This window comes from Alosa pseudoharengus, unplaced genomic scaffold, assembly GCF_046254945.1.
Source record: "Alosa pseudoharengus isolate Yale_2024_CS ecotype anadromous, Long Island Sound unplaced genomic scaffold, YU_APseudo_1.1 YU_APseudo_1.1_scf_9, whole genome shotgun sequence".
Taxonomy (NCBI): Eukaryota; Metazoa; Chordata; class Actinopteri; order Clupeiformes; family Clupeidae; genus Alosa; species Alosa pseudoharengus.
This window is the reverse complement of record NW_027468881.1, coordinates 16,153,798-16,169,290: the sequence shown is the minus strand read 5'-3', so window position 1 is coordinate 16,169,290 and position 15,493 is coordinate 16,153,798. Positions and strand designations below refer to the sequence as shown.

The window sequence follows — 15,493 nt, the reverse complement described above, 5'->3', positions numbered from 1 at the left end:
GAGAGAGAGCACGGGGGAGAGTGGTGAGTGAGAGCTAGGCCCAGATCACAAAATATCACATTTTAACCACATTTTCTCTAACAAAACAGTGACTAATCGGTGGATGATGATGTCTATGTAGGGCATCCATTGTTTGCTGTGTCTGTATGGGTGTATTTCTTATATATAAAGGGTAAAAATCAGTGTGTTGGCTTGTACATTTCTTGTCGCCTCCATGTTGTGTTGAGGACATTTCCTTCAGATCCCTCCCTCTCTTTCTGCAATCAGAGGACAGGAGTAAACACTATAGGAAAGTTACATTGGTAAACATAGGAGTAACCTCTCAAATTAATTTTCATCGGCATACATTTTCAAAGAAAATTAGACAACCACACAAATACAACTAAATACATTTTTAATGAAGAGTGTAAGAGGTCTTTTGAAATGTCCATAAATATTCATGGTATGTCCTAATTTAAGTCTTGAAGCACCTAATGGTGAATTTAGTTTTGTGCAATATGTGACACATTCACATTATGGACACATTTCAATAGTCTGTAAATAGTCTTGTGTGTAAGAAATCCCTGCAATATAAATATACATTCATTATATGGAGTATATTTGACTTCATTCAATGTCCAATCATCTCCATTAACTGGCCAGAGTAAAACAAAGGAAGATTGATCCCATGTTTGTTTCTATGTGGACATGATGCAGCATTGTTATATCACTACATATTTCACAAAAACTACAATGCCATCTTAAAACTGCATCCATCTGACTATAAGTAGTATTGGCTATCATTCAATGTGTTTAACCTTGCTGCATAGGCCTACTGAATAGGCTGCAACGAGCTGTAAGGTTAATCTACAATGACTGCGCTTAACACCAATGTAGTAGTAAGGCTTTTTGGCCTACTATGACTGTTCACTTCAGCACAAGATTTATTGAAAGACACAATACTGACCTCTACAGGACAAAAAGACAAGCGTTCTGAATGGATCACCTGAAACTTCAAGACTTTGGTCCTGGCACTAGCCTCACAGCTGTTTTTTATTTATTCATTTATTGTTAACATAGCAGTCATCTTAAGATGTAAAACCGTAAGCAGGTCCATTAATATGTTAGATCCATGATCCACACAATGAGATGTCAAGGACGGAGGGACATCAGACATTCAGATGACTTGCCTAGGCCTAGCCTATATCTATTTTGCCATGCCTTAACCATCAGCAGTCACAGGCATTATGGTGCATTCAAATGTGGCTACTAGCCTTTTAGGCATCTTGGCTTCTTCCCCCTCTGTGTCCAGTTGGCCGTCGTGTTCAATTTACCATTCACGATCAGACCATAACCTGCAGAATCAGATGCCCCTGCCCGGTAGCCTACACCCCGCAAATGAAAATTTTTTGCATGGCAGATTTTTTTGTTTATCTTTACGTTAAGAATTAGCCTACATTAGCCAGTGTACAACGGAACAGAGTGGAGTTCAACATTAGATTAGATAACCGTTTCGGTGGAATTTATTGTCAGTCATGTTTGAACTTTGAAATGTTAATGTGGGCGGTTGTATCGAAGCCTACGTCAATGGGCGGGCCATGGGTGACCGCTCTGGAAACTGAAGTTTGTCATATTTACCCCCCACCCCATCCATTCAAGGGTCGCATAGGCCTACAAGACCCAATTTAAATAGGCTTACATTAAATTATTACAGTAGGGCCTATATAGGCTAGTTGAGTTTATTCTGAATCAAATTAAAGTCACAGTCTGAAAAAGAGAGCTATATGTTATACAAATATAGCCTAGTGTTCGAAAATTCGATGCAGTTCTCCCATATATTTTGCTCCATAAATTAAAGATATATTTTGCTCCATAAATTAAAGATATTGTTTTCATGTATATTCTTTGTAGCATAGGCTACAATATTGTGATCATACGCGACTCAATCCACTGGGGGCGCGGAATTTCCCGTGCTTCAAACCGCTTGTTCCTCCTACTCCAGTCAGCCTGTTAGGTAGGAACTGGGAGGATACAGTGAGTATTGTTGGATAGCCTGTGTGAATGTGTGTTATGGTTTATTCCTGATCGGGATATCACAGTCATCTTTAGGGTAGTAAACGGAGGTCGTATACAACAAGACCCGCGGGTGCAACGAGACACTGATACTTGAAGGTAGCAGTGCTAACCGTTTCAGCCATGGGTTTCCGAAAGAAGAACAAGAGTCCGCCGGTGTTGAGCCACGAGTTTGTTATCCAGAATCACGCGGATATGGTTTCATGTGTGGCGATGATCATTCTGCTTGGTCTGATGTTTGAGGTATGGAACAATAAACACCCAAAGCAGCTAGTTCTACCTGAGCAGGAACAGTGTTGTTTGACAGCAGTGCACTGTTTTGAAGCGATACCCCCTGCAGGTCCGACAGCTCTGTCAGGAAACGCAGGCCTGTTTTCAAGCAGCTAGCCTCACATAACATTACACCTAGCTGTAAGGTTAATGTTAGCTTTTGCTTTCATCCTAGTGCCACCAACCAACATTACACTGGTTATATCATGTCCATTAATAACACTTTTAATAGTAATTTGTAGGTCTTCTAATTGAATGCTTACAACAATCTAGTTGGCATAACTTCTGACTGAGCTCATCGTTAGCTGCTTAGAACCTGCCATCATTTCTGACTCATTTTTACTTTGAGGGGTAGCTCTAGCTGTGTTGGTGTGAGAGGAGTTAGCTAGTAGCTTAGGCCTACCAATTAACCACTTTAAGGTTAATTGTGGAGGTGAAACCACTATACAATAACGGAAACGTCTCTTAGCCAGTTAGCTCGTTAGATCTCCCCGCCATTCTTTTATCATGTCTTGGCCAGTGATTAATATGACCTGAGTTTTCTAGCCAACGGTGGCTATCTGAAGTGTCGATGCGAAGAGGTTATGCTGAGATGAGGAACCTAGCAGCGTAGTAAGGTGGAGGCCCTAAATTATATGCAGGTGTACGAGGAGGGGAAGGGATAAATCGTCGAGTCATTGATCACATTAATGTTATTTTGCAGGTGACGGCAAAGTTTGCAATCATGTTTATAACAGTCCAGTACAATGTCACTCAAACTCTTGGTGAGTACTCTTTACTTTCAATTGACTGTAAGTTCTCCAGCCGGCACCTGTTTTCATTGAATTAACTTAAAGTGAAACCTGTAGTAAATATAGTTTTGTGTTGACTGAAAATGTATGTTTTTACCTGCAGATGACCGGCCTGAGCCTTTGGTGCTTTATCAGTATGGACCCAAAGACATTGCTACTGTGTTTTTCTACCTTCTTATTGCTGTCATACTTCATGCCCTGATTCAGGAGTATGTGCTTGATGTAAGTGAACCATCATTCTGAACTAAAGCAGAGCAGAATTGTGTGGGGTCTATGGTCCATCTTAGCTAAATTACAGACAATCAATACCAGTCATGAAAGTTACCCAGAGAGAGAGAGAGAGAGAGAAAACACACATTTGTATGTATTTTGTGTGAATAAGACCAGCCAGACATTTCTTTTCCTGGCTGCAAGATGAGTCAAAAATCGATGTAATTTTGGGGCTTTTAATTTCCTGTTCGGCCTACAGAACAAAACCTTACCATTTTAGTCAGAGCAGAAGAGCTCACGACGTGTCTGTCCCTTCAACATCCTTCCATATCAGTTTTTAACACCCCTTTTTTGCTTTTTAGAGCTCATCCCCTGCTCTTTTGTAATCCAGGCTAAATGCTATCTCTGCTCTCTAGTTAGTGCTGCCCAGCAAGCAGAGTGATTTAGCATGGTGCAACAAATCAGAGATTGAGTAACATGGTTTCTGGCCACTGTGAGGTTGTTGTCATTGTGCAAATGTTACTCTACATTCCTTTACGTCTCTGGTGGTGGTGGGGTGTTGTGTTGTCTTTCATATAAAGAATGCATCTGATAAGAGCCGTGAGAGATGGTCCTTTTCATATATTTGGGGGCCTAGCAGCGAAGCTGCGAAGGCACCCATTGAGTTACTAGTTTTTCCTATTATTGGGGGCCAAGCAGCGAAGCTGCGAAGGCACCCATTGAGTTACTAGCTTTTCCTATTATTATTATTATTATATATCTGCCATTGGAGTCTATGGCAGCCCATAGAACGCCTGGCTAAAAAGTTCAGATTTTTTGGCAGAAAGTTTCGGGACACTCCACTGACCACTCACACTCATTTATGGACCTCTAAACCCAGCCGTCTAGCGCCACCAACAGGTCAAAATCTGGCCGAAAATTGAACCGCTGGGTCTAAAGTTATGAAATTCGCCACACTGATTCAGCACTGTCCAATGATCCCTTTCACCAATTTACAGAACTTGGGTTACGCTTTGAGTTAACATAACAAAACTCGATACCATTAGTCAGGACACTGTCCCAATCACTCACACCAATTTTCATGCATATACATTGAACACACTAGCGCCACCACCAGTTTAATGCTGGACATGCGTTCATGCGCGTGATCCTTGACTCTTTTGTCTGATTTTCACAATTGAGGTAGCGTCTGAATCCTTAGACCATCCCGAGTTCATTGACCCCTATCCCGTCACTTTCCGCCATATTGGATTTGGTCCAAACTCTACGGAAAGTTTCAGCGGTCACAAATTTCATTTGATTTTCAGGGAACTTGGCGGAGATGATCTTCAGACCGAGCCGCACAAACGATACTTGTCAAATTTTTCAAATTCCACTTTATTGGCCCATGGCAGCCAATCAAATATGGCCATTAAGCCGCAAAACAGGAAGTGGGCTAACATCTCGGAGACGCTTTAATATATGAAGTCCAAACTGGGTACAGGGATTTCGTATCTGATTGTGAGGACACAGCAGGAAATTGGCATCATTTGGCCTCTATAGGGGGCGCTGTAATACAGGAAGTGAGCTCGTATCTCAGCAACACTTCGGTGTATGAAGTCCAAACTTGGTACAGGGACATATTAGCTGATTGTGAAGACATGAAGGAAAGTGGTCTCATTTGGCCTCTAGGTGTGCTGTAATAAAGAAAGTGAGCTCACATCTCAGCAACACTTTGGTGTATGAAGTCCAAACTTGGTAGAGGGACATGGTAGCTGATTGTGAGAACGCACAAAGACATTGGTGTAATTTGGCCTCTTGCTGTAAGTGCTTGCTCATGCCATGGCAACGCCATTCCTGCTATAGCGCTCTGCTAGGCCCCCGCATTGCTGCTTGCAGCTATATTTATATATACAAATTATGTTTATATTTCGCTGTGACAGATCACCACTGTCATTCAGTTGCCTTGGTGCTTCAGGTTGAAGTATTGTTGTGTTATGCTTAAGATGTTGAATCTTTGAATCTCTGCCAACCATTAAACAGCGGTTCAGATCTGTGGCTTGAGCTGTTTTTACTTTGTGTGCTTTGCAGAAAATCAATCGGCGGCTACACTTGTCCAAGACCAAGCACAGCAAGTTTAATGAGTCTGGACAGCTGGCTGCCTTCTACCTGTTCTCCTTTGTGTGGGGATGCAGCATCCTGACCGCGGTAAGGGGGCGTCCACCTATAAACCCTCATACAAGTGCTACCATGATGGCAGTACTGCCTTCAGTTGGCTGCTGAAATGTCCACAAATCCTGTAACTGGGGATCCATTGTGTTTGCTCATCTTGCTTAGGAATACACTTCAGTTAGGCATTATAGTTCTTCAGTTAGGCATTATAGTTCTGTGATGCATGTTGGAACAGAGAATGACCTAAAACGCTAAGCTCTGTGAATCCCCAAAGCTTCGTTGAGAAATCCTTAGGCGAGGTTTACCATATTAAATGTGTGATGGTTGGTGTGTTGTGCTTTCAAAACCAACATACCATTTACATTATGCTATGGCATGCGTCTTACATTATCTCTCTGTAGTCAGATGTGTAAGACACACTGCTTTTTGTTTTGAGCATAATGATAGAACATTTTGGTGAGGGTTAAACATTATATGTGCAAATGTGGCAAGCTGTAGTAGGTAAACCAGATAAATATGATTTAAAAATTCCCCAAGGTCATTGGTTCAAAACCTAGGGAGTACAGATAGCAATTTATACCCTCAATATGCTGGAAATAGTTTGGATGAAAGCTACAGCCAAATGCTGACTATGTGTTTTGAGATTTCCTCACTGGAGCACAGCAGTAACTCTGAACCTGCATGTATATGTTGTTTCTATCTTTTTTTTTTGCCCTCCCAGGAGGAGTTTGTGACCAACCCCACCTTCCTGTGGGAAGGCTATCCTCACACTCACATGGCGTAAGTGCTGAGTCATGTGACACCAGACCCAGACACACACACATACACATACACACACACACACACACACACACACACACACTTTGTGAGATTGTGTGGGAATATTTGTGTGTTGAGCACGCGTGTGTGTGGTGTGTCTGTACATGCGCATGTGCATTGGTGCCTGTGCTCCCATTTCTGCCTGTGCATTTGTGAAACTTTATGCAGTGGCCATGAACATACCTCTGTATCTACCACTACAGTTTATATCGTATGTCTTGAATAATATGAACGAAATCTGCGGCTTTTTCAAGACATTCACCAAGAGTGCAGTGTCCCTCTGGCAGACATTATGCCTCCCTCAGTTCTGTCTTATCGCTAGTTTATTGTTGTATTCTCTGACCATATAGCTGCCCATTATGTTTTTAGTCCTCCAGTGTTTCCCACAGAATATAATTCCATTTGTGGTGGTTGGTTTGCAGAATTAACTTGAATACAACAGTTTTTAACAAATTAGCACAGCGTGGTTATGATGCTAACCAGATTTAAGCACAATTTAGTACAACCTGGAAAATCATTGTGTGATGGATAATGTTGATATTGTGGTGGGCCGCCACAAATAAATCAATGTATGGGAAACACTGCTCTCTCTTTGTGTTTGGACATTAAACATGAAGTTCAAGTTCACTGAACCTCAAGTTGAGTGCTAGGATTATGTGACATTTATTTTATGTGTTATTGGAAATAATCAAAGTAGCACAATGTAGGAATTCCCCTTTTTGTCAATTTGCAATGCATTGGGTGTGCTTTTAGTGCTATGGGGAAACCAGTTCGTCGAGAACTGATGAAAAGGATCAAGCTCCTGGACAGAACGATAAAGCTAAACAGGGCAATAGCGGGGCCTCAGGGTGCAAATTGGTATTTACAGAGATGCCACAGAGAAGTCCATATATCATCAAAGCAAGTTGAAGACATTATTTACAGTAAAAGAACTACATTTTCTTGTTTTAATGTATGTTTTAATGATTCCTTGGACAGATTTCAGGTGAAGTTCTTCTATATCTGTCAGATTGCCTACTGGTTCCATGCCCTTCCGGAGTTGTACTTTCAAAAAGTCAGAAAAGTAAGGAATTCTGTAGCATTACTTTTACATTTGAGTTGTATTTTTGTTGTTTATTGTTGCATGTTATACTTTGGTAATACCAAACCATATCCAGTACCTTAAGACTAGACCCCAATAAATTAAATAACTAGAGATCTTTTTTGTTATTTGAATGTTGCTACATTGAAACATATGTTTTTTTTTTATTTTAGTTTGCTAATTTAACAGAACTGTGAATTCACAAATCTGTTTGTTTTTATTTAGGAAGACATCCCACGCCAGTTGTACTACATCTGCCTTTACATCTTCCACATCACAGGTGCCTACGTCTTAAAGTGAGTATATCAACACGCTACGTCTCAAAATATAATCTCTCCCTTCATTAATATTCTACGATGACAAAAACAGGTTCACCAAACATAACTTTGTGTGTAGACATGCATTCAATTTTTTTGGCAGCTGTTGGTAGACTAACCTTTGTTTTGACACCTTGCGTTCTCTGATGTCATTTCCTGTCTCCCTCTTCCCGTCAGTCTCCACCGTTTGGGCCTAGTCCTGCTGGTGCCGCACTACCTGGTGGAGTTGCTGTTCCACGCCTCACGCCTCTTCTACTTCAGTGACGAGAACAAACAGAAAGGGTAGGTGTGGATGCTGTGGGTACCGAGGACTGTTAAACTGTAACCATCACAGTAATTTAAGAATTTGTGACAGCAGAATAAGTCAACAGATGAAAAATGCTCTGTGTCGAACATGTAGATTTGAGCTCTCTAGTATAAAAACAGCTTTTTGTTGGCCATTTGTGTGGACGTTGTACTTACTCTTGATTCCGAAGTGACGGTCATGGAATCAACCCTACTGTGGTGTAGATTATAGCTCATTTTGGGACTGGTTTACGATTACCTGAGGTACTTCCCAACATTGTGTGTGTGTGTGTGATTTAATGAAAATATATTTGCGGTTGCTCCAGTGGTGAGTGGATGGAGGTATATTTGTAAATGAAGGGCAAAGTTCAAACATATTGAAATGCAGAACAGCATGATCTAGCAAGTCAAAAATGCTGCACAAACAAAATGATACTATTGCAAAGCCAGTGTCTTTCACAGAGGCTAGAATGTTGGAACCTACCAGACAGAGAAAGAAAGAAATACTTACTTACTTGCAGTGAAGGATTGCTATTGAGATACATTTTGAAACTGGAGACTATGTATGGTTGTAGTAACTGGTAATAAGCGGAACATGGTTGTAGACAATGTGGATGTAATATCTACTTGGTAGTGACAGGACCATCTTCTACCAGTTGAGTAGTATCTGGTGTCAAGGACTTTGTGTTGCTGTTGATGTCATTTGGACATGAGACCATATTCCTGCTACCTGAGACCTCTCCATCAACACGTCAAAGCATGTGTGCAAAACCACTTTCCCACATAATATAAATTGAGTGTACTCCCTCCCACTCCATTTTGCATTCCACATCACACCTTTCAAGTTTTTGGGCCAGGGTATTCCCTAGCCTTGGGCCTGCTACGCTGAAAGCCCTGTCACGGCCAGTGGTGTCAAGTGTGGAAAGAGGGACAGTGAGCTGACGGCTGTCTGGAGACTTGGGGGTGTGAGAGTCTAGACAGACAGAAGTGAGATCACAAGCAGACTTGAAAAGGGGCAGGAAGGCTTTATACTGAATACAGAAGTGGACAGGGAGCTGGTGTAACTGCTTGAAAGTGGGAGAAATATGTTCCCAAAATCTTAATGTGGGTAAAAGCTGTATTCTGCAGCTGATAGCCATTGTGTATACATATATATCAACTTGTCAACAAGCCACACTTGTGCAAACTATAGTTGATTATCATCTGTATGTTGTAGTAGTAGTAGTAGTAGTAGTAGGACTGTAGGGTGATTCTAATGTGAGTAAAAGTGGTATTCTGTAGTTGCACATACAAACATACACGCTGTTGTTTAATCATCTGTTCTTGCTTAAGATACAGTTAATTGATAGCAGTATGTTGTTATTATTATATTGCAGGGTTGTATGTAATTTTGATTCTTTTCTTCCCTTCAGGTTCACCCTGTGGGCTTTGCTGTTCGTGATCGCACGGCTTCTAACCCTCACTCTCTCCGTACTCACCTTCGGCTTCGGGCTCTCGCGCACCGACAACCAGGGCTTCTCCCTGGCCCAGGGCAACTTCAACGTGCTAACTGTCAGGCAAGTTCGAGTGTGAACCCTTGGCCTTCCCATTCTAGCTGCACACACGTCAGATTCTCCACAGTTAACTTTCTCAGATTACAGTCTCAAGGCGGAATTCTTCTAGACAGTGCCTCTTGTTTACTTGTAAACTTGGTTAGTTAGAGCCCATCTGATAAAAAAACGGTATGGGAAGATATTAATCTTTCGATACCTTTCCCATGTAATTGGCTGCCATTACTTGTTGAAAACATGATTCTGTATTGGCTACAGGTTTGAAGTTCTGGGATTTATTTAACAAGCATTTTTCCAAGATGTGTCGATAGTGATTGGTACAACTACAAAATGTATTCTTCAGTCTTTTCACATATTTACTTGGGTTTCCTGGGTTCTCAGCATACTAGTGCTATTTTCAGTGACCCAGGAGGAGCCAGAGCCTGTTGCTCTGTGACATGAGGGTATATCATCACGAGGCTAGGCAGGAAGTGCTTCAGGATAACTCAGAGGAAACAGCAACAGAAGGGTCCTCAGCCTGATCCCATCTCACAAGAAGATAGTTTGTCTCAGAAAGACGAAAGTTTGTGTCTACCCCCACCTCCATCCCCCATATCTCGTCCACTGATGTGTGTACAATCCTCTTGACGGGCTCCCTCGCCCATTTAATCTGCTGGGGATGAAGGCATGTTTTAGTCTGGCTAGAGCATGGCACCATGGACGACTTTATTGTTTTGTATTCATGTCTTTGCTTTAGTCCAGGGGTTCCCAACCTTTTTTGGCAGGTGACCCTATTTTGATGTCACAAAACGTTGGCGACCCCAATCATTCACATAATCTCTGTTGTAACACCCAGTCGAGAGTGGTACTTTAATTTTTCCCCAAATGTCCTAGCAAGCTAATTTGTTTGGCTATCTTTGTGCGTGTGGTTGCTTTGCTACTTTGTTTGGAACGTTGATCAAGCATGATTACGTCAAGCATCTCATGCGGGCTATCTGCGTTTATTTTTATGTAGCCAGATTGTAATGAAGGATCTGATTATATGGGTTTTTTAAATAGTTTTTATTTAATGTATGTATATTTTAATATAACCTACTGGTCAATTGTAAGATACCCAGTATCTCAGGCGGCACCATTTGATTTTTCAGGTGACCCCAAGGTTGGGAAAAGGATGCCTTAATCGTCTTAGTTAGTTTCAGGGCCCAAGACATAAAAGTGCTTCACTGTCACAAAGTTGAACTGAGATCTGGCTTGGCACTGATGGTAATAGCTGTGCTATGACCGTCTTTTATGTTCAGTACTTTTTAAGCACTGTGGTACATGAAAACACTCAGTTAGGGCACTTGTAAAAAATGCCCTATATTCTATAAAAGGTCTTTGTTTCTCAGTACTTTCTTGACTTCCTGAGAAGAGTGGAGACGCTTGACTAAAGTATGCCACACATTTATCTTTTTGTACGTTTAAAATAATTTGTATGTAAAATTCATATGATGCAAATGCTAAAACAAATGCAAATACAGGTGTGTGTGTGTGTGTGTGTATATATATATATATATATATATATATATGTATGTGTATATATATATGTATGTGTATATATATATATATATATATATATATACACACACACACACACACACACAAACCAACCTGCCTGGGCTTCCAAATATATTCCAAAAATAAGGATGAGATGGTGAACCAGAGTGGTTGTAGCGATACTGGCTTTGGGTTTAACCTTAGAGTGAACTTAAGCCCACTGGCAGTGCCCACTCCTCCGCTTAGCCCCCCGTGTCTCCCTGTGACCTTCAGGATGACCTGCCTTTCGGCCATCTGCCTGACCCAGGCCTGGATGATGTGGAAATTCATCAACTTCCAGCTGAAGAAGTGGCGGGAGCAAAGCCAGACCCAGGCCATCAAGAAGAAGGCCGTCAGCCCAAAGATGAAGCCCTCCAAGAAGGACTCGTCTCGAGGTGAGGGGGTTCATGGGGTGGGGGTGGCTTCGTCACAAAGTTTTCTGTCAGTGTTTCTATAGCACAATGTTAATTTGCTATTCTGGTTAATGTTTCTGCTTGTTAAAATTTAAGAAATAGGAAATGTGAATTCCTGCCTCATGCTCACTCACACGTGCACAGTTATCTACATGATCTGGACACTATATGTACGTGTCTGGTGTCGCAGAAAGAAACTAAATAACGAACAAATAAATGCATGTGATAAACATACGTTATCTTAATTAGTCTTGACAGTATTCCAATGAGCTGCTGTAAAAAGATTGATGTGAACTATTGTATTATTCTTCAATCTAAACCATGTTCATTTGTACAATGTTAGGTTTTTACGTTTTTCCTGCTGTCATTTGTCCTTCTTAGGAGGTTCTGCAAACGGAGTGATGAAGCCAGACGACAAGACATCGCCCAGAGCGAGAAAATCAAAAGCATCGTAGAGAAGCAAAGACAGTTAAATGGAGGAGGAGGGTCCTGTCCTCGTGACATTCTAACTTTTCCTTATAAAAGCAAGGTAGTCCTACTGTCTGTCATGACAAAAAAAACACTTCACCACACAGACGAAAACCTTAATCATCGTGAGAAAGTTCAAGTGTGGGTCTACTCGTACACTTCTTTTTTTGTAATCTTTTCTTCAGAATGCACTATGAGTTTATTTTCTTACGTATTCTTAGGCTGGGGAAAAAAAGTCTTGGTGTTCAGCAGCTGATTTTCTTTTTGCAAATCCACCAGCTGCCAGTCTCATGGCAGTTTTAAAATTGTGAACAGGAAGGGTTTTGGAGGATGTATTAAAAATATAAGCACTGTGTGTAGGATGGATTTGAAGGACCAACCGCATTCCTTCAAAACACTTCAAACTGTTGCTTAGGTTTTGGTTGAGGTCATCCTCTGGGAGGGTGGGGTGGTGTTAGAGGCGTCCATCTCTCTTCTCGGTCAGTAGCTGCAGACCTCTCTCTCCTCAAGGCTGCTAGACTTGAGAAACACTGAAAGCATCGCAGAGAAAAAAAATGACAGAAAAGGACTGGCAACGCCCTGCAGCCTACAGCTGATATACACCACTCCGCATCCGTCACTGTGCCCGTCACCAAACATGTGCACGATTGGAGAGAGGTGGTTTGGGGGTAAAAAAAGTGTCCTTTTTCCTGCTTATTTTCATTTTTATTTTGTTTTTGCTGTAGTTGTTTAACAGTTTAGTGTCCTGCTGCTTTGCCTTTTGAGTATGTTGTGTAAGAAAAATGAATAGCACCTAAGCGATAGCTGAAAAGGTAACAAAGGATGCTGTCCTTTCAGAGTCGGGTTGTTGTTTGTTGGAATATGCAGTCTTTTATTGCCTGTGACTTCACGTATGCAGATTCATGGATCAGGGAGATTATGTCTGAATGAGTAGGCTGTGTATCTGTGTTTTCCTCAGATCAAGCCTTAGCTTTATGTGAATCTCATTAGGATGTTTGAAAAGCATGGCTCTTATGGTAAACAACACAAACATTGTGTGCTGTCTCCTATGCTATTATTAAGAACTAGTCAGAAAACACCCCAGAGCAAGCATAAAAAACACTCCAGTCGGTGAAAGTGAAATGACCCTCGTTTCACCCGTTTGTGAAATGGTAGAGATAAGAACACCGGCCATTTTGGTCTGTGTGCAACTCGGAAGGCCGGCAGTCTTTTAAAATTTCTTTTTAAAGAGATTGTATTTAAACATCATGTACATTATGTGTTGGGGAATTGTGGTGGGCAGGAAATGTCTGGCATCTCGTGTTCTTAGATACACAAGCGATTGAGCAAGGGTGGATTTGGTTGGGGGTCAGAAAATGGGACGTCTGCTCCACAGGATGTGTGGCGTTTTGACCGGCTCAATCCTTCCGGTGGCTGGGCGTAGAAAGTAAACAGGGTAACAGTGTTTGTAGAGTACAGTATGTTTCCCAATCTCTAACCTGTGGTGTAGTCCAATTGTAAATGGTTTAGTGACAAACCTGGGTGAGTTAACTCTAGAGTAAGAGGTAAACCTCCTAATCGAAGGTTACTTACCCAGGAAATTTACCCAGGTACATCACTAAACAACGAAATACCCGCCTGGCTCAGCAACTGCTCCTGAGGTAGGAAGATGTTGAAAAACAAGAGGCTGAGGGAAGCATTACGTGTCTCCTCCGGTGTCTCAGGAGTCAGGGCAGAAGGTTAGTTATAGTTGAAGCCAGTCAGCTACTGTATTACTGGTCCAGTCTTGGTGTACTGAGAGTTGAGACTGAATGCATGCAGAAGCAGGCAGATCAACATGGGTCACTCTCTCTGTATTCAAGTAAGTATTCAAATTCTTGCGTTTTATTGAATAAGTACCTTAAAATAAGTACACATCGTTTCCAAAAGTACTTGAGCTTAAGGTTACTAGGCCTAACCTGTAATAGCATGTACCTGAAGTACCGTATCTTGTAATATTTATTACTTAATTAAGTATACATATTCAGAACACTTAATTTAAGGAGAGATGTAAAAGCCTTTATGACGGTGTTTTTGTTTTTACCTGACGAGCAAGACTTTGTGTTTGAAGTGAAGCAAACTGGACCTTTTTTGAGATGCTTAAGTGACAGAAAAGCGTTCTTTTAATCTTCTCAAAACTTTTTTTTCATCTTCTCTCTTGTTCTCGGACAGAAGTTAATCTTATTAGTTTGGAGTATCTGCTGCAGCACAAGGTGTGTGTGGCCTTTTCTTAATCATTGGAGGGGTTTGTGGTTTTCGTTTTATTTTTGTACCCTCCCCCTATAGTACTTTAGTCTGAGTTTGTGTCTTTGTCTTGTTCTTTTAACACTGGTACGGGCATTGCTAGGTGAAGCGGCTACTTCAAATGATACAATCCTTCTTCAAGTGTCCTTAAAATAGTTCTATTCTATTCTGTTGTGTTCTGACCACACTGAGTTTATTTTTTAATATGTATGTTGCCTTGTTGTGTATGATGGCTTATGGAGCACTGACCTCAAGGTCATTTTGTTCGTCCCGTTTATTTTTTTAATTTTTGGCTGTTGTGCACTTGGTATATATCTGTATATTTGTACGAGTGTGTGTGTGTGTGTGTGTGCGTGTGTGTGTGTGTAGGCGTGCGCACGTGTGTGTGTGTGCGCACATGCACATGTGTGTTTGCATGTGGTGGCCTGTGCATGAACCAGTTGGATATGTCTGTGAGAAACCCATACCAATGGGGCAGTGGACTGCAAAAGAACTGGAATGTTCTGTTTTTGTTGTTTTGTTTTTTGTTTGAAGTGCTTTTGATTTCCAGTCACTTCACTAAATATCGATAGAGGGACAGCTGAGGCGCCCTCTTTTGAACATCAAATACATATACACATCAACACACAGAGAAACAAACCACACACACACACATGAACACATGAACACACACAATCGCCCTCTGTCAGAATGCAATGTTGCATGACCATTTTCTTGCCAAAAGTTGTAAAGTAGTGCCACTGTTCCTTGCCAGTGATTTTGACATTGCCATCAGATATCCATCCCTCCTGCACCTGTCCCTGACTCCAGCACTCATCCGATCAGAGACAGATGTTAAGTTCTTTATCTAATGCTTTTTATACTGCAAAAACTAAATCCAACCCCATATGGTTGAACAGAAAAATGCCGAGGGTAAACCGAAAGAAAGAGGCTGAGGAGATGATTGCCTGTCTTTATTTTGTAGACAGACAGACAGACAGACAGACAGACAGACAGACAGACAGACAGACAGACAGACAGACAGACAGACAGACAGACAGACAGACAGACAGACAGACAGACAGACAGACAGACAGACAGACAGACAGACAGACAGACAGACAGACAGACAGACAGACAGACAGACAGACAGACAGACAGACAGACAGACAGACAGACAGACAGACAGACAGACAGACAGACAGACAGACAGACAGACAGACAGACAGACAGACAGACAGACAGACAGACAGACAGACAGACAGACAGACAGACAGACAGACAGACAGAC

At 41.5% G+C, this 15,493-nt stretch overlaps 1 protein-coding gene across 1 annotated transcript; it reads left to right on the top strand.

Moving 5' to 3' along the window:
* The first annotated feature begins 1,959 nt into the window (after window positions 1-1,959).
* LOC143114267 (translocating chain-associated membrane protein 1-like 1) lies at window positions 1,960-15,275 on the top strand. Its single transcript, XM_076275787.1, has 11 exons — window positions 1,960-2,295; window positions 3,026-3,086; window positions 3,217-3,335; window positions 5,394-5,510; window positions 6,196-6,254; window positions 7,272-7,356; window positions 7,600-7,670; window positions 7,869-7,973; window positions 9,389-9,532; window positions 11,315-11,475; window positions 11,875-15,275. The coding sequence occupies exons 1-11, from the start codon at window positions 2,176-2,178 to the stop codon at window positions 11,946-11,948; spliced, it is 1,116 nt and encodes a 371-aa protein (XP_076131902.1). The 5' UTR covers window positions 1,960-2,175; the 3' UTR covers window positions 11,949-15,275.
* The last annotated feature ends 218 nt before the right edge of the window (window positions 15,276-15,493 follow it).